Source organism: Camellia sinensis, unplaced genomic scaffold (assembly GCF_055761805.1).
Source record: "Camellia sinensis isolate YWXY unplaced genomic scaffold, ASM5576180v1 Unanchor13, whole genome shotgun sequence".
In the NCBI taxonomy this organism is placed as follows: Eukaryota; Viridiplantae; Streptophyta; class Magnoliopsida; order Ericales; family Theaceae; genus Camellia; species Camellia sinensis.
The window spans coordinates 636,467-653,790 of record NW_028129009.1 but is presented as its reverse complement, the minus strand read 5'-3'; the positions used below and the strand labels follow the sequence as shown (position 1 = coordinate 653,790).

Sequence of the window (17,324 nt, the reverse complement as noted above, 5' to 3'; positions counted from 1 at the left end):
TAATCCAAGGTACTGTTTATAACATTATTCCTTTTAAAACCAACTACATTCTGATTCATTTTCTGGTCTCTTGCAAAAGATATTAGATAATAATGCAAATGTTGATTAAGAAGCATTGTAAAAGCAAGCCACATGAACATAACAGATGGTAGAAATTGGCATAATTTTCTAGAGGTATTGTCATCTGATTACAAGACACGAGAGTAATATCTCCACATGTTTCAGCAGAAGGAGGAAAGGGGCAAGGAAAGCTACTACTGATCCTTGTACCTCTTCTCCACTTCTTCCAAACTTTGAATCTCCTTGTAATACTTGCAAATGCGGTAGACACACCTGCATCAATGGACCCACATTCAAAAAATATATATATATATATATATATCTTTAAGCGGTATAGAATATGAATTGCAAACTAAAATAAAAATCCCAGAAGATAAGTTTGAAAGATGGGCCTTTCAGCCAGATGTATACCAATAGAGAAGGCATGATGCAGCACACAGAATAACATTCCTTTGAGCTTTGTAGATCTGCACAGCACACCAAAATGATCGGCTTAATTATAAATTAAACACTCACCACAACATTTAAAACGTCAGAGAGAGAGAGAGAGAGCGAGAGAGTTATTTTTATTTTTTAATTATAAGTAGAGAAAGAGATGCTTGTCATTCAAACAGCCTGCTAGAGATGGGGCCAATCAAAACTTCAACAAATCAGAAGTTTAGCACTCAACCACCTCCTGCCTTGGCTTGAGAAGGCTTGCAAGCAAGCCAGAATTACAGTTTAGGATGAAACATGCTGGTTAACTAGAAAAATAGGGTAAAAGGAAGTTCACTGATCAAATCCAGAAAAGCAACTTGAAATTTAGCAAGTTAATCCTTTACTGGCTTGTCACCAAGATATTTCTCTTGGAAAGTTTCTACATTGATATTCAACAAGGTTGTGTTGGTTTCCGAGAAAGCTTTAGAATGTTGCTTCCATGATTCTCATCATCTGTTAAATGTTAGTTACTTTTGTGGGATGTAGAGAATACAGACAATAATGAGAGACACAGAGAGAGCATTTCTATTTTCAATGACTATAACTACAAAGAAAATTGAAGAGACACAGATGAATGAAAGCATAGAGGACCTTCAAATATTTGGAAAGACTGAATAAAATAAATCTGAGAGATGTTTCATGAAAGATATGCCTGTCTTAGATAATGATGCATCAAAGGTGAGGGCAACAAATAATTCCACATAACAATGGCAATGGATTTAATTTAACTCATAAACCAAATCATTCATCTCCTATTTGGGGGTTGGAACGAGGATGGGACACTCAAAAACTGGGTAGAGATGGATATGGTTTCCTGTAGTGCCCAGGCTAAAGCTCAGGATATGACCAGTATATATGGCCATGCCATCCCAATTTGCACCAATGATTACGATACATACGACTGCATCCCAATTTGTTGATCCAATTAGGACCACTTTAATAGGCACAATTAAATCAATAATAACTAGTATGGGAACATTTATATAGGAACAGTCGCTTCCTTGTCCCACACTGAAGAGAGAACAAGAAATTCTGCTTTGAGGGATTGCAAAAAGCTCTGTAGTTATGTTGTATTTATGGGTCAAATTAACCTCTTCAACATAAAGCTGTCTTTAGAATCAGATTTACTTAAGAGAACACTTTTCTGATGAGTTCACAGCCATTCACATAAATCTTGAAGGTCTCACAGGATATGGTAGAAAGCAAATTTTCTATCATGCCATATAAGAAAAAAGGTCTGCTTGCAGTGGAGAAGTCTAACTAGTATATGCCCCACTGAGCTCTAGTCCTTGTTCTGCACTTCAGCCACCCATCCAGTAGACTTGGCAAGGGGTTTTTCCGTCCTGAGGTGGGCAGTGCAGGTACCCACTTGAAATAATTAAAGACTACTAGTGAAATGAATAATATAAAAAGCAAGAAATCTAAAGCAGATGTCAACTATCAAGGCTGGTTTTTGATTATAACAAAATGAGTAAAATGACAAATTTCACAATCTCATAATATGAAAAGTCTACAAAGTTGTGTTATAATAACAGTATTCTGTTACAACCTACATGATACTTTTTAGTGATAGAGATGGCATAGGTTAACAATTTCATGACCTATATGTGCAACCTTAAAAAAATCCCAAACCACTAACATGAGGAGCACATTGGAAATGATCATGGAAGAGCTTAACAAACATCACGAGGGATTTCAGCAAGACATGGACCAAGACAACCAAGGGAAAGCCAAAAAAAATCCTAAGTTGTGTTAGTTGACTAAAGTCTGGTCTTGAGAGTAGGTAATTTCCCAACCCACAGCTTGATCAACCAGCATTTATGTGTGCTCAACCAAGTAGGCAGTCCAAAGAGTTCCAGACACTAGTTTGGTCGACCAACGTTAAAGTTTGATAGACCAATGTGGTCATTGTGGTTGATCAAGGTACAAGTTTGGTCAACCAACTGGAAGACACATGAGCTTGTGTTTTTGGTGTGTGTCATTTTAGGTGAGCCAAGAACACCTATATTTGTATTTGTGTATGTTGTCGTCGAGGCTGAGGGCAGGTCCAAGTGAAAACTTGTTTTGTGTTAGTGGAGAAACTTCAACAAGGGAGGCTGGGGGTGGATGTAGGCACAGACAAACCATTATAAATCTTGGTATTCATTTCCAGCTCTTAATTTCATGGGTCTTGATTAAGCAAAATGAATGTAAAATGATTACCCATCTGATATATAGTTGAGAAGACACATAAGATTGGGCATTTATAGACTTAATTACGAGAAGGAACAAAGTTTTCATTGGTAAATATTTTTATAACTAGCTCAAGTCAAACAATCAATTAGAGTTGAAATAAATATAGACCCCTCAGACTAACTTCTTGTACTAAATGCTTCTACAGGAATGCTATATAAAAAATTGAGTAAATTGATTATAAGAAAAAGATATAAAGGGACTAGGATACTCATCCCCGCATAAGAGATTAAAAATTAGAATTTTCCAAAAGCCCTGACGACTGAAGAAAAAGTTCAATTCATACATATGTATGTTTTTCTTTTCATTTCAGCCAAATCTATCATAGGGTTTAAAGAGCTCACATCATGAAAGAAAGGGTGAGAAAAAAAATTCAATTTTATCATTGTCAAACAGGAAAAAATATTACAAAATAATCTCTTGTTTAACATCATAAGGATATAAGACGGGGCACCACTTATCCCATCCTCATTCTCATCTTCCTTTTAAAACTAAGATCAATTATCAAACTATGGCTGGTCAGTTGCAAATATTTTGACATTAAGTCATGACCACATTGAACACACATTAAGACACCAATATTGCTTAACAGCTCTTCAGCCTGTCAAGGACATGTCCACAGGTTAAAACTAAAAGAATATCAGAATAAGAATTATTATTAACGCTAATTCATCTTGCATTTAGATTCAGATTCAGATTCAGATTCAGATTCAGATTACTTACCTAGACAGTAAATCTAACACAAACGACAAAACCAATCCTAAGATCACCTCTAAGAGCTTCCCTCCAACTTAATTATAAGGACCAGACCTAGTTGCCTAAACTTTACATAAAGAGAAAGTTAGCCAACTGACTAATATGAGCAGACAATAGTATAAACACATTAATCCAAGTATTTGCTCTTGCTCTTCAAATACGATTAATACTCTATTGTTAACCATTTAATTCTTGCCTATCATAAAGAAGAAAGCACTTCACAACTGATGAAACATATAAAATATTCTAGCATATGAATAACACAATATGAAGCGTTTAAATTAAGTAGGATTATAAAAACATGGAATATGATTTTTTTTTTTTATCATAAAAAATAAAGAATATAACTTTAGAAAAACTAAAAGTAGCGATGAACATAAAGTTTAAATTAACTTTAGAATTCATTTTTTATGACCATAAATTAATATACATCACCTGTCACGCCAAAAACGAACTCTAAAGTTAATTTAAACAAACATAAAGTTGTCAACCATAAATTAGTACATCACAAATGTCAAATTTTATTAATTTAATAATGAATAGATCATCCACAAAAAATAAATACACAAATCAAATGTGTCCTAGGGCATATATCAGAAGGTAGGACGTGCATATCCATGATGTGTTCCTAACATGTCCAACAAGACCATAAAATAATAATAATAATAAATTGGCATACATGTGCCATGTCAAACGCATGTCCGAGGCATCAGGCAGAACTACAACAACAAATTTGAAGTCTACCACCCAAATATATATATATCATCAGGTCCTAAGCAAAAAAAATTAGTCCACTAAATCCCATGAATTTCTATATTTCAAAAATACCTTTATTTATAAGGCTACTCACCACTCAGTAGGCAACAGTTGAACAAAGCAAGTGAAATAAGGATGAGTGAGATTTGTTTTCTCATTCTATGTCAACATTCAAATGATGATAACCATATAATTCTTGCTCATCCAAAGAAAAAAAAAACTAAAACCTATGCATGAGGTCCAATTGAAAGATACAGAGCAAGTCCTAAGATCACCCCTAAAGTTTCACTCAAACCTCCAATAACAAGGACCATGAACAGTGTTCAATAACCACCAATGAATAATTCAATGAAAGTCTGATTACAAGACATAAAGAACAAATATCCAACTGACTAATGTAAGCCCTCAACAGTATCAACCAATCAATCCATGTATTTGCTCTCGCCCATTCAATGCCATCAGTACCTCAAAAATAAAAATAAAAGAATATTTTCACAATTGATAAAACATCTAAATTGTTCACATAGACCCACCTGACAATTCCAAGCCACTTTGATCTTACTTTTTTTTTTTTTTAATTTATTATTATATTATTAGCAAATAACTCCGCCGGGGTTATTAACAACTCCGCCGGTCCCAAGCCCGGGTTAAGGAGGAGGGTTGTGTGTTAAGTAGCCAACAGCCAACACATAAAAAAAGTCGTTCGAATCTCTTATGAAAATGAATCCTACTTAGAATCGTTTAAATGATAGGTCGTTACCCTCAAGTAACGCGTTGCGCCTGCCTCTGGGTGTTTCGAAAAGTTAGCAAGGGGCCCTGCATCGACGTCTGGGTGTGGTGAAAAATGGGCAAAGGTTCCCGTGTTTTCCTGGACAAGCGCGGGTAAAGAAGCTAGTTCAAGAATACAAGTTTAGGGTAGCCACTTAGAATATAGGAACCTTAACTGGTAAGACGATGGAATTGGTAGATGTTATGATTAGGAGGAGAGTTAGTATAGTTTGCGTACAATAAACTAAATGGACGGATGAGAAAGCTAAGGAAATTGAGGATACCAGTTTTAAACTGTACTATAGTGGTAAGGACAGACGCAGGAATAGGATAGGAATCATAATTGTCAAGGGTCTGGTGGAGAGTGTAGTGGCGGTCACTAGGAAAGGAGATAGGATTATGTTAGTTAAACTAGTTATTGGAGGGAATATAGTGAACGTTATTAGTGCATATGCCCCTCAAGTAGGATTAGATGATCAGACTAAGAGGAATTTTTGAGAGTAAATGGATGAGATCTTACAGGAAATACCTGCAGGAGAGAATTTGATTATAGGTGGAGATTTTAATGGCCATGTAGGCATAGATAAACTAGGCTATGAAAGGCTGCATGGTGGATACGATTTTGGTGACAGAAATGAGGCTGGAGAGAGTATCTTAGATTTTGTGTTGGCTTCTGACCTGGTGGTGGCCAATACTATGTACAAGAAGAGAGAGGAACATTTGATAACTTTTAAGGGTGGGTCACTTAAAAGCCAGATAGATTACTTCTTAGTGAGAAAAGTGGACAGACTAAAATGCAATGATTGTAAGGTGATTCCTGAAGAGAGCCTGCCCTCTCAACATAGGATTTTGGTACTAGATTTATGTTTTAGAGGGCAATACCAAGCTAGGAATGATGGTGGGCGTCGTAGGACAAGATGGTGGACGAGATGGTGGGACCTAAAAGGAAATAAACTAAAAATATTTAAGAATAGAATGGATAAAGAAGGTACTTGGGACTTGCAAGATAATGATAACACTATGTAGAACTTGATGGTCAATTGTATGAGGAGAATCTCAATGGAAGTGTTTGGAGAGTCGAAAGGGACGGGACCCACCTCTAGGGAAACTTGGTGGTGAGGAAAGAGGTTCAAGCAGTAGTTAAGACAAAAAAAGAGCGCTTTAAAAAGTGACAGAAGGATAGAACTGAGAAAAACTTTAAGAGCTATAGATTGGCTAATAAGGAGGTCAAAAAAGTAGTGAGAGGCGAAGTTGAAAGTTTATGATGACCTATACACTAGACTCGATAGTAAAGAGGGAGAGAAGAGAGTATACAAACTTGCTAAGATACGATAGAGGAAAACAAGAGATTTTAATCAAGTTAAGTGCATCAAGAATGATGATTCTAAGGTATTGGTGAAGGATGAAGAGATTAAGGAAAGATGGAAAAACTATTTTGAGAAACTATTAAATGAAGAATATGGAGGTACGACAATAGGGGAAGCAATGGCCAGCAATACGATAAACCAAAACTATAGGTTTTATCGCAGGATTAGGAACTTTGAAGTGGAGATTGCACTTACGAAGATGAAATCAAATAAGGCTTTAGGACTCAATGGTATCCCTATTGAAGCTTGGAAGTGCTTGGGTAAAAAGGAGGTTGCTTGGTTGACTAGATTGTTTAGCAAAATTTTGTTGACTAGGAACATGTCAAATGAGTGGAGGAAGAGTATTTTAGTGCCAATATATAAAAATAAAAGAGATGTCCAGAATTGCAACAACCATAAAAGAATCAAGCTAATGTGTCATATAATGAAAGTGTGGGAGAGGGTGATAGAACGCCGATTGCGAGATGTAAAAGAGGTGTCAGAGAATCAATTTGGGTTTATGCTTGGCAAGTCAACAATGGAAGCGATTTATCTTTTGAGGAGAGTAATAGAAAAATATAGAAAAAAGAAAAGAGACATTTATATGGTGATTATCGACCTTGAGAAAGCATATGATAGAGTGCCCCGAGATATAATATGGTGGGTGTTAGAGAAGAAAGGGGTGACAAAATATTACATTAATGTGATTAGAGGCATATATGAAGGGGTGGTGACCATTATTAGATCGTCTGCTGGAGAGACAAATGAATTTCCTATCACTGTTGGGTTACACCAAGAATCTATCTTAAGCCCTTATCTTTTTGCTTTAGTTATGGATGAGTTGACGAGAAATATTCAGGATGACGTGCCATGGTGTATGCTTTTTGTAGACGATATCATGCTAGTGGATGAGACTAGAGAAGGAGTTAACACAAAGTTGGAGATTTGGAGAAAAGCACTTGAATTGAAAGGATTCCGGATAAGCAGAACTAAGACAAAGTACATAGAGTGTAAATTTAGTAACAGTAACAATAAAAACAGAGGAGAAGTAAAGATTGAGAACCAAGAACTGCCTTAGAGTGAACATTTTCGTTATTTAGGATCGATTATCACAACAACGGGGGAGATTGATACGGATGTGGCCCACAGAATTAAGGCGGGATGGTGTAAGTGGAGAAGTGCGTCTAGATTACTGTGCGATAAACGAATACCCACTAGATTAAAAGGTATGTTCTATAGAATGGCTATTAGACCGGCGATATTGTATGAGACGAAGTGCTGGACAACCAAGAAACAACATGTAAATAAGATGAGTACGGCTGAGATGAGGATGCTAAGGTGGATGTGTGGCAAGACCAGACAAGACAAGACAAAATTATGAATGAGTGTATTCGGGAATAGGTAGGAGTAGCATCGATAGAAGATTAGTTGAGAGAGAATCGATTGATATGGTTTGGTCACATTCAATAGCCGACCCCATTTGACTAACCTTGTAAATAGAGATATAGATCTACTTAATTTGACTAACGAAATGGCCTTTGATAGGGTAGCGTGGAGAAGAAGGATAAATAGACTCAAGGCTAGGCTTGGTTTGGTTTGGTTTATTATATTAGCAAATGACATAATGAAGATAACCCAATAATAACACAATTAATTAAAAAAAATGTCGATACTGCAAGATTTTGAGATCAAAATTGTAACGATTCTGTTCCAGTTAATTAATGAATCAAAATCAATCAAAGAAACTAAAAAGAACAGTGTACCGATTTCTCGTAGCGATCTCTTTCAGAAGCGGTGCAGCTCTCGCCGCTGCACATCAATCGGTGCTCGTTCTTCCAATAGATATCTAAAATATAAAAACCCTAATTTAAAATGGAAAGTAGAAAAGAAAACATTGGAAGAAGTGAAAATTACAGCATAGGAAAGAGAGAAAGACCTAGGAGCTGGAAAGCAGAGAAGGGGACGATGAACAAGGAAGGTTGGAGGATGAGAGAGATGAGAGAGACGAGGCGAGACTTGACGAGCTTTGGAGAAGGTATGGTTAGAAGAATCGCAATCGCAGCCTCGGCAGCCACCACGTACATCAGTATCATCCATTGCAACGCCATTTTCTTCTTTCTCTTCGCTGTTTGCTCTCACTGAGTCGTCTTCTTCTTATTCTTCTTCTTCTTTGCTGCTGCTGTGCTTTCTTCTCTCAGTTTTGGGGACTTTACTTAACAACGAAGCTTTCAGAAGGTTCCTTACAAAATCTTTTTTATCATTGTAGCCGAATAAATTATAATTTAAATTACAAAAATGTTAGAGGGTCACAATTTTTGTGGCCACAATGGCTCAAAACTGTTAAAATGACGTCATTTTGGGTGCAAAACATGCAAAAACGATCGTTTTAGCGGTTTTAAGCCGTTATGACCATAAAAATTGTAACCCTCAAACATTTTCTTTTAAATTATTCGATGAAATAAAATAAAATATATTTTAATACTTAAGCAATGTAAGGTTTAGAAGTAAGTTATTTTAGTTAATTTATTAATTTTTTATGAAAATATGTTTAGATAAATTATTCGATAAAATAAAATAAAATATATTTTAATACTTAAGCAATGTAATGTTTAGAAGTAAGTTATTTTAGTTAATTTATTAATTTTTTATGAAAATATGTTTAGAAAAATAAAAAATGATGTGATTGAGGTTTGGTTTGGAATTTTTAAAAAAAGAAAAAAGTCAAAAAGTTACAAAAAAAAAAAAAAAAAATTAAAATTTATCACTATTCACCAAAAACAAATATTAAAAAAATTAATTTAACACATAATAACATTTTAGACAACTCTGCAGTACAACAGGCGGAGGTGATTTTTTGGAAAAATTGCATGGTTTTAGGTGTACAAATAGCACGGTGCTATTCGGCCCGTAGGGGCCCATCACGGGTCTCGTTTTAATAATCTGAACCGTCAATGTGTAAAACTCGTTGAGTACTACATGCCTATAAAAAATCACGTTGATCGGATATCGGTAAGTATATGATCAAATCAGTTAAAATTTATAAAATGGATGGTGGTATAGTTAACAGTTGAAAAAAAAAATAATTTGATCATATAGTTATAGATATCCGATCAACGGGATTTTTTACAAGCATATAGTACTCGACGAGTTCTGCATATTGAACGGTTTTGATTAGCAAAATGGGACCCGTGGTGGACCCCCACAGGCCGAACAACACCTTCAATTCAATGTCCGAAATGCAGGGAATCATATCCCAGGCTACACACTGCACACATGTCGTCCTGAATTATCCCACCGTACCACATATTTCATCTTGATCTTCTCCTATACACTAATTTATACAATTTTTTAATACACATTTTTTCATAAAAAGTCAAAAAGTTATCATAAACAATCATATTTTTTTCCTCAACTTTTTAGTCTAAATAGTCAAAAAGTGCACTTATTTAGGATACCCCAAACAATCCCTGAGTGTTTTGACTTATTGACTATTTTAACTCCAACTTAACTTGTTGTAGCTTACTTTTTATATATTTTGGGGGGGTTTAGTCTCCTCAGATACAATAACCCTACCGTTCAGACTCTTGTGGTTCTGAATCTGGTTTCACAAGTGTAATATGAAATAAATTAAACAAATGAGAGTTCAAATCCGATAAATATTTGGAAATTTGATTTACAATCAGAAATGCCAAAAATAGACTGCATTGTCAGATTTCAAAGCTGTCACCTAAATATTTTTGAAAATTTTAAGAAACCCGTGACTCGTGCCAAATGCCATTTGTCTGTCATAACCAAAGTGTCTTGGCTGGGAACTTAGGCATGAGAGGGAAAGGTCATGAATTGAGCACCCCACTCACCCGATTAAAAATCGGCCCCTACTAATCATAATGTGATTTTTATTTACATTACATGCTCTTGTTGCGATTATTATGCTAACTTACTATGTGAAGCACACAAGTATAGACTATTTCTCCCACTTTAGAATGCTTTGGTTTTATGTTTGTTTGAAAAGAATTTTGAATATGCGCTACTTGAAAAGGTAAGCTCATATGTACATTAATCAAAATCATCCTAACTTAAGCAAATAGCCTTCATCCACCGACATTCAAACATGTATATCAAGTAAGCACTTAGTCTCATGGTAATATGCTTTGATATGGCAACACTAACATACATGCAATATGCTAAAGAAAAAATGCTCACCTAGTACTCAACCGAGGCAAGCTAAAATAGAAGATAATAGTTAGAAAAATGTTTGCCTTAATATGCAAGTGATTAATACAACATATACAAAATGTAACTATTAGATTCGGTTTATTAACATGACTGAGAGGGAGATTTATAGTCTGGCTTTGGACCGTGGAAAAAGCCGGATAGGATGGGGCCGAGCAAGTCTGGGCCTAGCTAACTTGGGCCTACCCGGGACTGATCTCGTTCGGTCGTGGCCAAGGCCTGAGGACGGTCTTATGTTTTGGACCGAGCTTCCCCAGATTGGAACTTGCTCGATCGAGGCCCATTCCCGAGATCCACCTTTGCCGAGACAGACTTCTGCTACCCAGGTTTTGTGGGAGCACGATTAGCTCGGTTATGCCGGAATGCTATCGAGCTCGGCTGTATGGAGTTCGGCGAATGGAGCACTCGGGTACGCTGCGCAGCGCGGTCGTGACAGGCCGTGGTTGTTCCACCGGTCTGTCGGGCTTCGCTAGCATAGCCTGACAGTTTGGTTAGGTGGTGATTGTAAGATTTGTGCTGACAGATGGGAGAGCAGCACCATGTGTCAAGAGACTAATGGGAGCAGATCTGGGCTCAGAAAGTATATAAGCGAGTCTACGCCCCCCATGTTGGGATGGAACAGAATTTGGTGAGAACAACCTAAACACTCAACTCTCTCCTTTCTCTCTAGATCCTTGAGTATGTACTAACTTGGCCGTCGGAGGGGTTTTCCGGCCGCACACCGCCGGGTAGCTCACCGCCGTTGTGTTCACAGGTCGATCGGACAGACAGGGAGCTTGGTGGAAAGGAGTACGGGCTCTGCGAAATATTTGCTCTCCGTATAATTGGCGCCGTCTATGGGAACTTCATAGACAAAACCTTGTCTTCCAAGCTCATCTGATAGCCTTCCATGGCGAACAACGACGAGATACCATTGTCCGCCATCGATGGAGTTACACCGGAATCAGCCAGACGGAGAGACGGACTCCCCGCCATTCCACCCACGGCGGACCTGGAGACTTCCCCAGGAGGACATTCTAGAGGCGCACGAGATAAGCGCGGAAGGAGTTTTGGTCACTCTCGGAGCCTAGACGGACACCGGCGGCGGAGAGAATCATACGCCAGACGTCTGGAGCACAAGTTAAGGGACCAAGACGCCGTCATCCGAAGAATGGCGGTGGAGATGGAAGATCTCAAACGACACGTCAAAGGGAAAGGTGTTGCTGGAGTGGGAGACCACAGTGAGCGCACCCAACCACGCCGTTCAGGCAGTTAGAGCCAGCGACATACTTCCTCCCTTTCTATCACCAAAAGCTACAGGGTTAGAGAGTCCGACGCGCCTGAAAAGAGGTCTAGCGCGCAAGACAGTACCTATCAGTCCTTACGTCCGGCGACGACGTTGAGGTATTCTTATTCCGCTTGCTCAGAGGACTTGCGGGCAGTCTTGAAGGAGCGAGCTCGCCGACGAGAGACTTAGCGGGTGTCGGCGCTCCAGCGGCTATCTTACGGGGGTCATGCCAGTGAAGAAGTCGTAATGCCACCACCCCGCCCAGCTGTGCCCCTCCTTCTAGACACAGATTTGGCGAGACTGAGTGCCACTCCCTTTTCCCTGGAGATAGAAACAACACCGCTCCCCGCGGGCTTTCACCAGCCCAAGTTTACGCTCTACGATGGGAAGACCGATCCATACATGCATGTAAGCCACTTCCGACAGGTCATGGCCGGACATAGGCGGAATGACGCTCTTATGTGCCTAATCTTCCCGTCGAGTTTGGGCGAACTGGGCTTGAAATGGTTTGAGAGGCTGCCGGAGGGAAGTCTCAAAAGGTGACAGCAGTTGGCGGAAGCCTTTGTAACTCGTTTCAAGACAAACACTAAAACGCCGAAGGAGGTGGACCACATTCTCAGTGTCAAAATGGAGTCAAGCGACACACTCAACGCATACAACTCCAGATACTGGGAAACCTTCAATGAAATTTTAGATTGCCCGGTCAACCTGGCAATCACTCAATATAAGCGCGGTCTCCCGGTCGGACATAGATTGCGGGACTCGCTTACTATGAGCCAGCCGACATCCATGGGCCAACTAATGCAGCGCATCAACGAGCACATCCGGGTAGAGGATGATGCGGCGGCCTCCACCACGAAGACAACTCCGGTGGCAACAGACAAAAGGTCGGCTGGCAAGGTACACGTGGTCGGACAGGAGACTAACCGTCCAAATGATTGCGCAGAGGACTCTGACCGAGGCTCAAATCGTTGAAACCAGGAAAGGGATCGTCGTAATGACCAAGATGACTATCCCCGCGATGATGTAACTGATGCCAACAGAAGGTTGAAAGCTCGGACAGGCATCACCACGGTCTTTAAGATTCCAATCTATCGCATACTTAGTGAAATCCGTGACGAGGATTACGTCCGGTTTCCTGCTAAGTTAGGCGACGCACAAAAGGGTTTCAATCCGCGGTACTGCTGCACATATCACCGGGAGCGAGGACATCGGACAAAGGACTGTTTGCCTCTGAAGCAACACCTGGAGGAGTTAGTCACCATTAGACACTTGGATCTTTACATTGACGGGGGTGTTAAGGCCGCACATCCCGCCCCGGCTGATCAGCATGGACCGGATGACTTGGAGGCGCCCCCTCAGAGAGTAGTTAATGTGATCGACCGCATAGTGGAGCGGGCGCGTGTATGTGAGCTCCGAGGAATGATCAAAAAGGCAGAACACATGAGTTCTATCAGTCCAGCCCGCAATCAAAATGGGCAAGAATGAAGAAAAAGACGTGATTAGCTTCTCCACAAGGGACCTAGAGCACATTCAAACGCCACACAACGATGCCTTAGTGGTCACACTCCGCGTCAAAGAATTTGATGTCAAGCGCATCTTGATCGACCAGGGAAGCTCGGTCGAGATCATGTACTACGACGCGTTTAAACAACTCAAACTCCGCGATACAGACTTGGCTCCAGCAACTTCTCCACTGGTTGGTTTTAACTCGCAACCGGAGTGGCCTTTGGGAAAGATAATTTTACCGGTCAAAGCCGGATCCGTGGTCAAGCAGGTGGAGTTCTGGGTATTGCAGGTCCCGTTTACGTACAATCTGATCCTTGGTAGGGGATGGCTTCATGCTATGCAGGCTGTGGCGTCGACCTACCACCAGGTTATGAGATTCCCCTCGGCTGTGGGGGAAATTGAGGAAGTTTGGGGCGATCAAGTCATGTCGAAACAATGCTTCGTGGAAGTGAACGGGAGCCGAGCTGCCAAAGGTTTCGTCCAAATGATTGAAGGACCGGAAGACCGCGGAGTCCTTGAAGATGTGGGCGCTAAGGCTAAGGACAAAGCTATTGAGGAGTTGGTCGAAGTGCGGATTGACACTGAAAGCTCGAACAAGTTCTTCTTGCTCGGCTCAAGCCTTACCGCCCAAGAAAGGACCGAGATGATAGAATTCTTGATGGCAAATATCGAAGTCTTCGCATGTCGCCCTACGATATGCCCGGCATCGACCCGAGCTTTATTTTGTCATCACCTCAATGTTTTCCCTGGTGCAAGGCCGGTCATTCAAAGAACCAGGAGATCGGTGATGCACCACGCCGAGGTAGTCGCTGAAGAGGTAAAGAACTTGCTTGAAGCTCGGGCTATTCAGGAAGTGCACTACCCTCGGTGGATTTCAAACACAGTCGTAGTGCCCAAGAAGAATGAGAAGTGGCGAGTTTGCGTTGACTACAAAACCGTCAACTGAGCATGCCCTAAAGACAGCTCTCTTCTGCCCAGAATCAACCAGTTGGTGGATCTAACGGCCGAACATAACTGCTCAGTTTCTTGGATGCCTACCGCGGCTATCATCAGATTGCCATGCATGGCCCCGACTGCGAGATTACCTCTTTCACTACTCCACGGGGACTCTTCTGCTATCGAGTCATGCCTTTTGGTTTGAAGAATGCCGGGGTGACTTTCCAAAGGATAGTGACCAAAATGTTTGCTCCTTTGCTAGACCGGACGATGGAGGCTTATATCGATGACATGGTGGTTAAAAGCCGGCATCAAGCAGACCACTTGTCCGACCTAGTGGAGATGTTTGCCATCCTCAAACAACACAAGCTACGCCTGAATGCGTCTAAATGTGCCTTTGGCATGGGATCCGAAAATTTCTTGGGTTTTCTAGTCACAAACCGAGGCATCGAGGCAGACCCTACACAGATCAGAGCCGTACAGGAATTGAAGCAGCCCAACTCGGCTAAGGACGTGCAGCATCTAGCTGGGATGGCCGCCGCGCTTAATCGATTCATAAGCCAGTCATCAGATCGCTGCCGCCCTTTCTTTTGCGCCTTAAAATCTATGTTCTCGTGGGACGAGGAGTGTGACCAGGCTCTAGCCGAACTCAAAGAGTATTTGTTTTCTGCACCACTATTGGTAACGCCCAAGCCCGGCGAAGAACTCTACCTTTATTTGGCCGTATCCCAGTATGCAGTTAGCACAGTGCTTGTCCGGTCAGCAGGTATCCAACATTTACCTATCTTCTACGTGAGTAAAACCTTGCTACCGGCAGAGTCGAGATACTTGTCGCTGGAAAAACTTGCCCTGGCATTGATGATGGCTTCTAGGAAATTAGCACACTATTTTCACGCCCACACAATCATCGTTTTGACCAAGTTTCCCCTCAAAGCCTTGTTCGAACGGGCGGACTTCTCCGGTCGAATTCTAAAGTGGGCAGTCGAGTTGGGACAATTCGACGTTAAGTTTCAACCTCGAACGGCCATAAAAGCTCAAGCATTAGCAGATTTTGTTGCCGAGTTCTCGTTTGGGATTCACCAAGTATGTCCGGTGGATCTCACTACGGTCGCCGAGGAGGCCAACGAAGAATTTACCGACATTCTACAACAGGGCAGTGTTGGCGACGCGAAACTTGCACGCCCTGCCATAGAACCTCCAATCGGCATGTCCCCGCAACCCGACGATACAACGACGGACTTGGGCATAACAGACCAACCTGTTGGGTCCGGTGCCGTGTCGCCGAGAGGGGAGGAAGTGGAACCGATCAGCATTGAACCTGAAGCCAAACAGCCGAGCGACCGTGATCCCATCAACCTTCAAGCCTCCCAGGAACCCTCAGAATGTTCGAAGCTCTTTATTGGCGAAATGTGGAAACTTTTTGTAGATGGGGCCTCGAATCGTCACGGTGCTAGGCTAGGCATAGTCTTGGTCTCGCCTGATGGTATGACCATTGAGCATTCTATCACCCTCGGATTCCCTGCATCAAGCAACGAGGCCGAGTACGAGGCGCTACTGGCCGGACTTAAGAGCTCGCTCCAGGTGCGCGTGTCCGAGCTGATGGTCTACAACGATTCCCAACTGGTTGTCAACCAAGTATCTGGGGTTTACGAAGCTAAGGATGACAGAATGGCAAAGTACCAAGCCCTGGTAAGGGACCACATCAAGCGATTCCAGGCGATTAGGGTCCAACAAATTGAACGGGAAGACAACGGCTGCGCGGATGAGCTGGCTGGTCTGGCTTCCATGGTCGACCGAACCTCTCCCAGTCCTCTCCTGATTGAGTTTCTTCCAAGGCCTAGTATAGAGGAATTGGAGCAGACAAGAGTACTCTGCACCGAACTTCGCCCTTCCTAGATGGACCCTATTGTCCTTTTCTTGAAAGAGCAGACACTTCCGGCCGATAAAAAGGAAGCACATAAAGTCCGGGTGAAGTCAAAGCGGTTTTGGCTCTCTCCATCTGGCACTTTATACAAGAAGTCTTTCACCGGTCCTTATCTCAAGTGTGTACACCCAAACTATGTGGAAGCTTTCCTGTACGAAATTCACGAAGGCATATGCGGTAGTCACATAGGGGCAGATCTTTGGCCTACCGCGCTATCTCGCAGGGATATTGGTGGCCGTGCATGTAAGCGGACGCTCAGAAATATGTTCGCAAATGTGAGAAGTGCCAGAAGTTCACCCACCAAATTCACCAACCGGCCAGAGAACTCCTTCCCCTTACAAGCCCTTAGCCTTTTGCGATGTGGGGACTAGACATAGTGGGACCGCTCCCAACGGTATCGGGCAACCGGAAGTTCTTCATTGCCGCTACGGACTACTTCACCAAGTGGGTTGAAACTGAGCCCCTAGCAACTATCAAGGAGAAGGACGTCAAACGGTTTGTCTGGTAGAATGTGGTAATGCGGTTTGGCGTCCCCAAGATTCTGATATCTGATAATGGCACCCAATTTGATGGCCGCTTATTCAGAGGATTTTGTGAAGAATTGAAGATTGAATTCTATAACTCCACCCCGACTTACCTGCAGTCTAACGGCCAAGCCGAAGTATCAAATAAGACCATTCTTGACGGATTGAAGAAAAGACTTGAGAAGGCCAAAGTAAAATGGCCTGAGGAACTACCAAATGTCCTTTGGGCATACCGGACAACCCTGAGGCGATCTACCAGAGAAACTCCTTTTGCCCTGGCATACGGCATGGAGGCGGTCATCCCATTGGAAATTGGCATGCCCACCATCCACAGTGAAAATTTTGAGCCCGAGCTGAATTCTGAAGCAGTTGACCTGGAATTGGACCTTGCTGAGGAGCGCCGCGAAAAAGCTCTGATTCACGTGGCTGCATTCCAACAAGAATTGTCCAGGAAGTACAACAAAACCGTGCACCCCAGACCGTTTAAAGTTGGCGACTGGGTTTTAAGAAAGGTCATGGGCAATACCCTGGTGTCG

At 41.7% G+C, this 17,324-nt stretch overlaps 1 protein-coding gene across 1 annotated transcript; it reads right to left on the bottom strand.

Annotated features, from left to right (window-relative positions):
- Positions 1–8,762, bottom strand: LOC145814832 (uncharacterized). Its single transcript, XM_082911816.1, has 4 exons — positions 8,332–8,762; positions 8,159–8,241; positions 472–527; positions 1–333 (listed from the first exon to the last, which is right to left on the bottom strand). The coding sequence occupies exons 1-4, from the start codon at positions 8,501–8,503 to the stop codon at positions 255–257; spliced, it is 390 nt and encodes a 129-aa protein (XP_082767942.1). The 5' UTR covers positions 8,504–8,762; the 3' UTR covers positions 1–254.
- Positions 8,763–17,324: the final 8,562 nt, after the last annotated feature.

Coding starts and splice junctions, on each gene's coding strand:
- LOC145814832 (XM_082911816.1), bottom strand. CDS start 8,503: ATGGCGTTGCAATGGATGATACTGATGTACGTGGTGGCTGCCGAGGCT. Junction 528..8,158: donor GAGATCGCTACGAGAAATCG/GTACACTGTTCT, acceptor TGTGCTGTGCAG/ATCTACAAAGCTCAAAGGAA. Junction 334..471: donor GCATCATGCCTTCTCTATTG/GTATACATCTGG, acceptor CCATTGATGCAG/GTGTGTCTACCGCATTTGCA.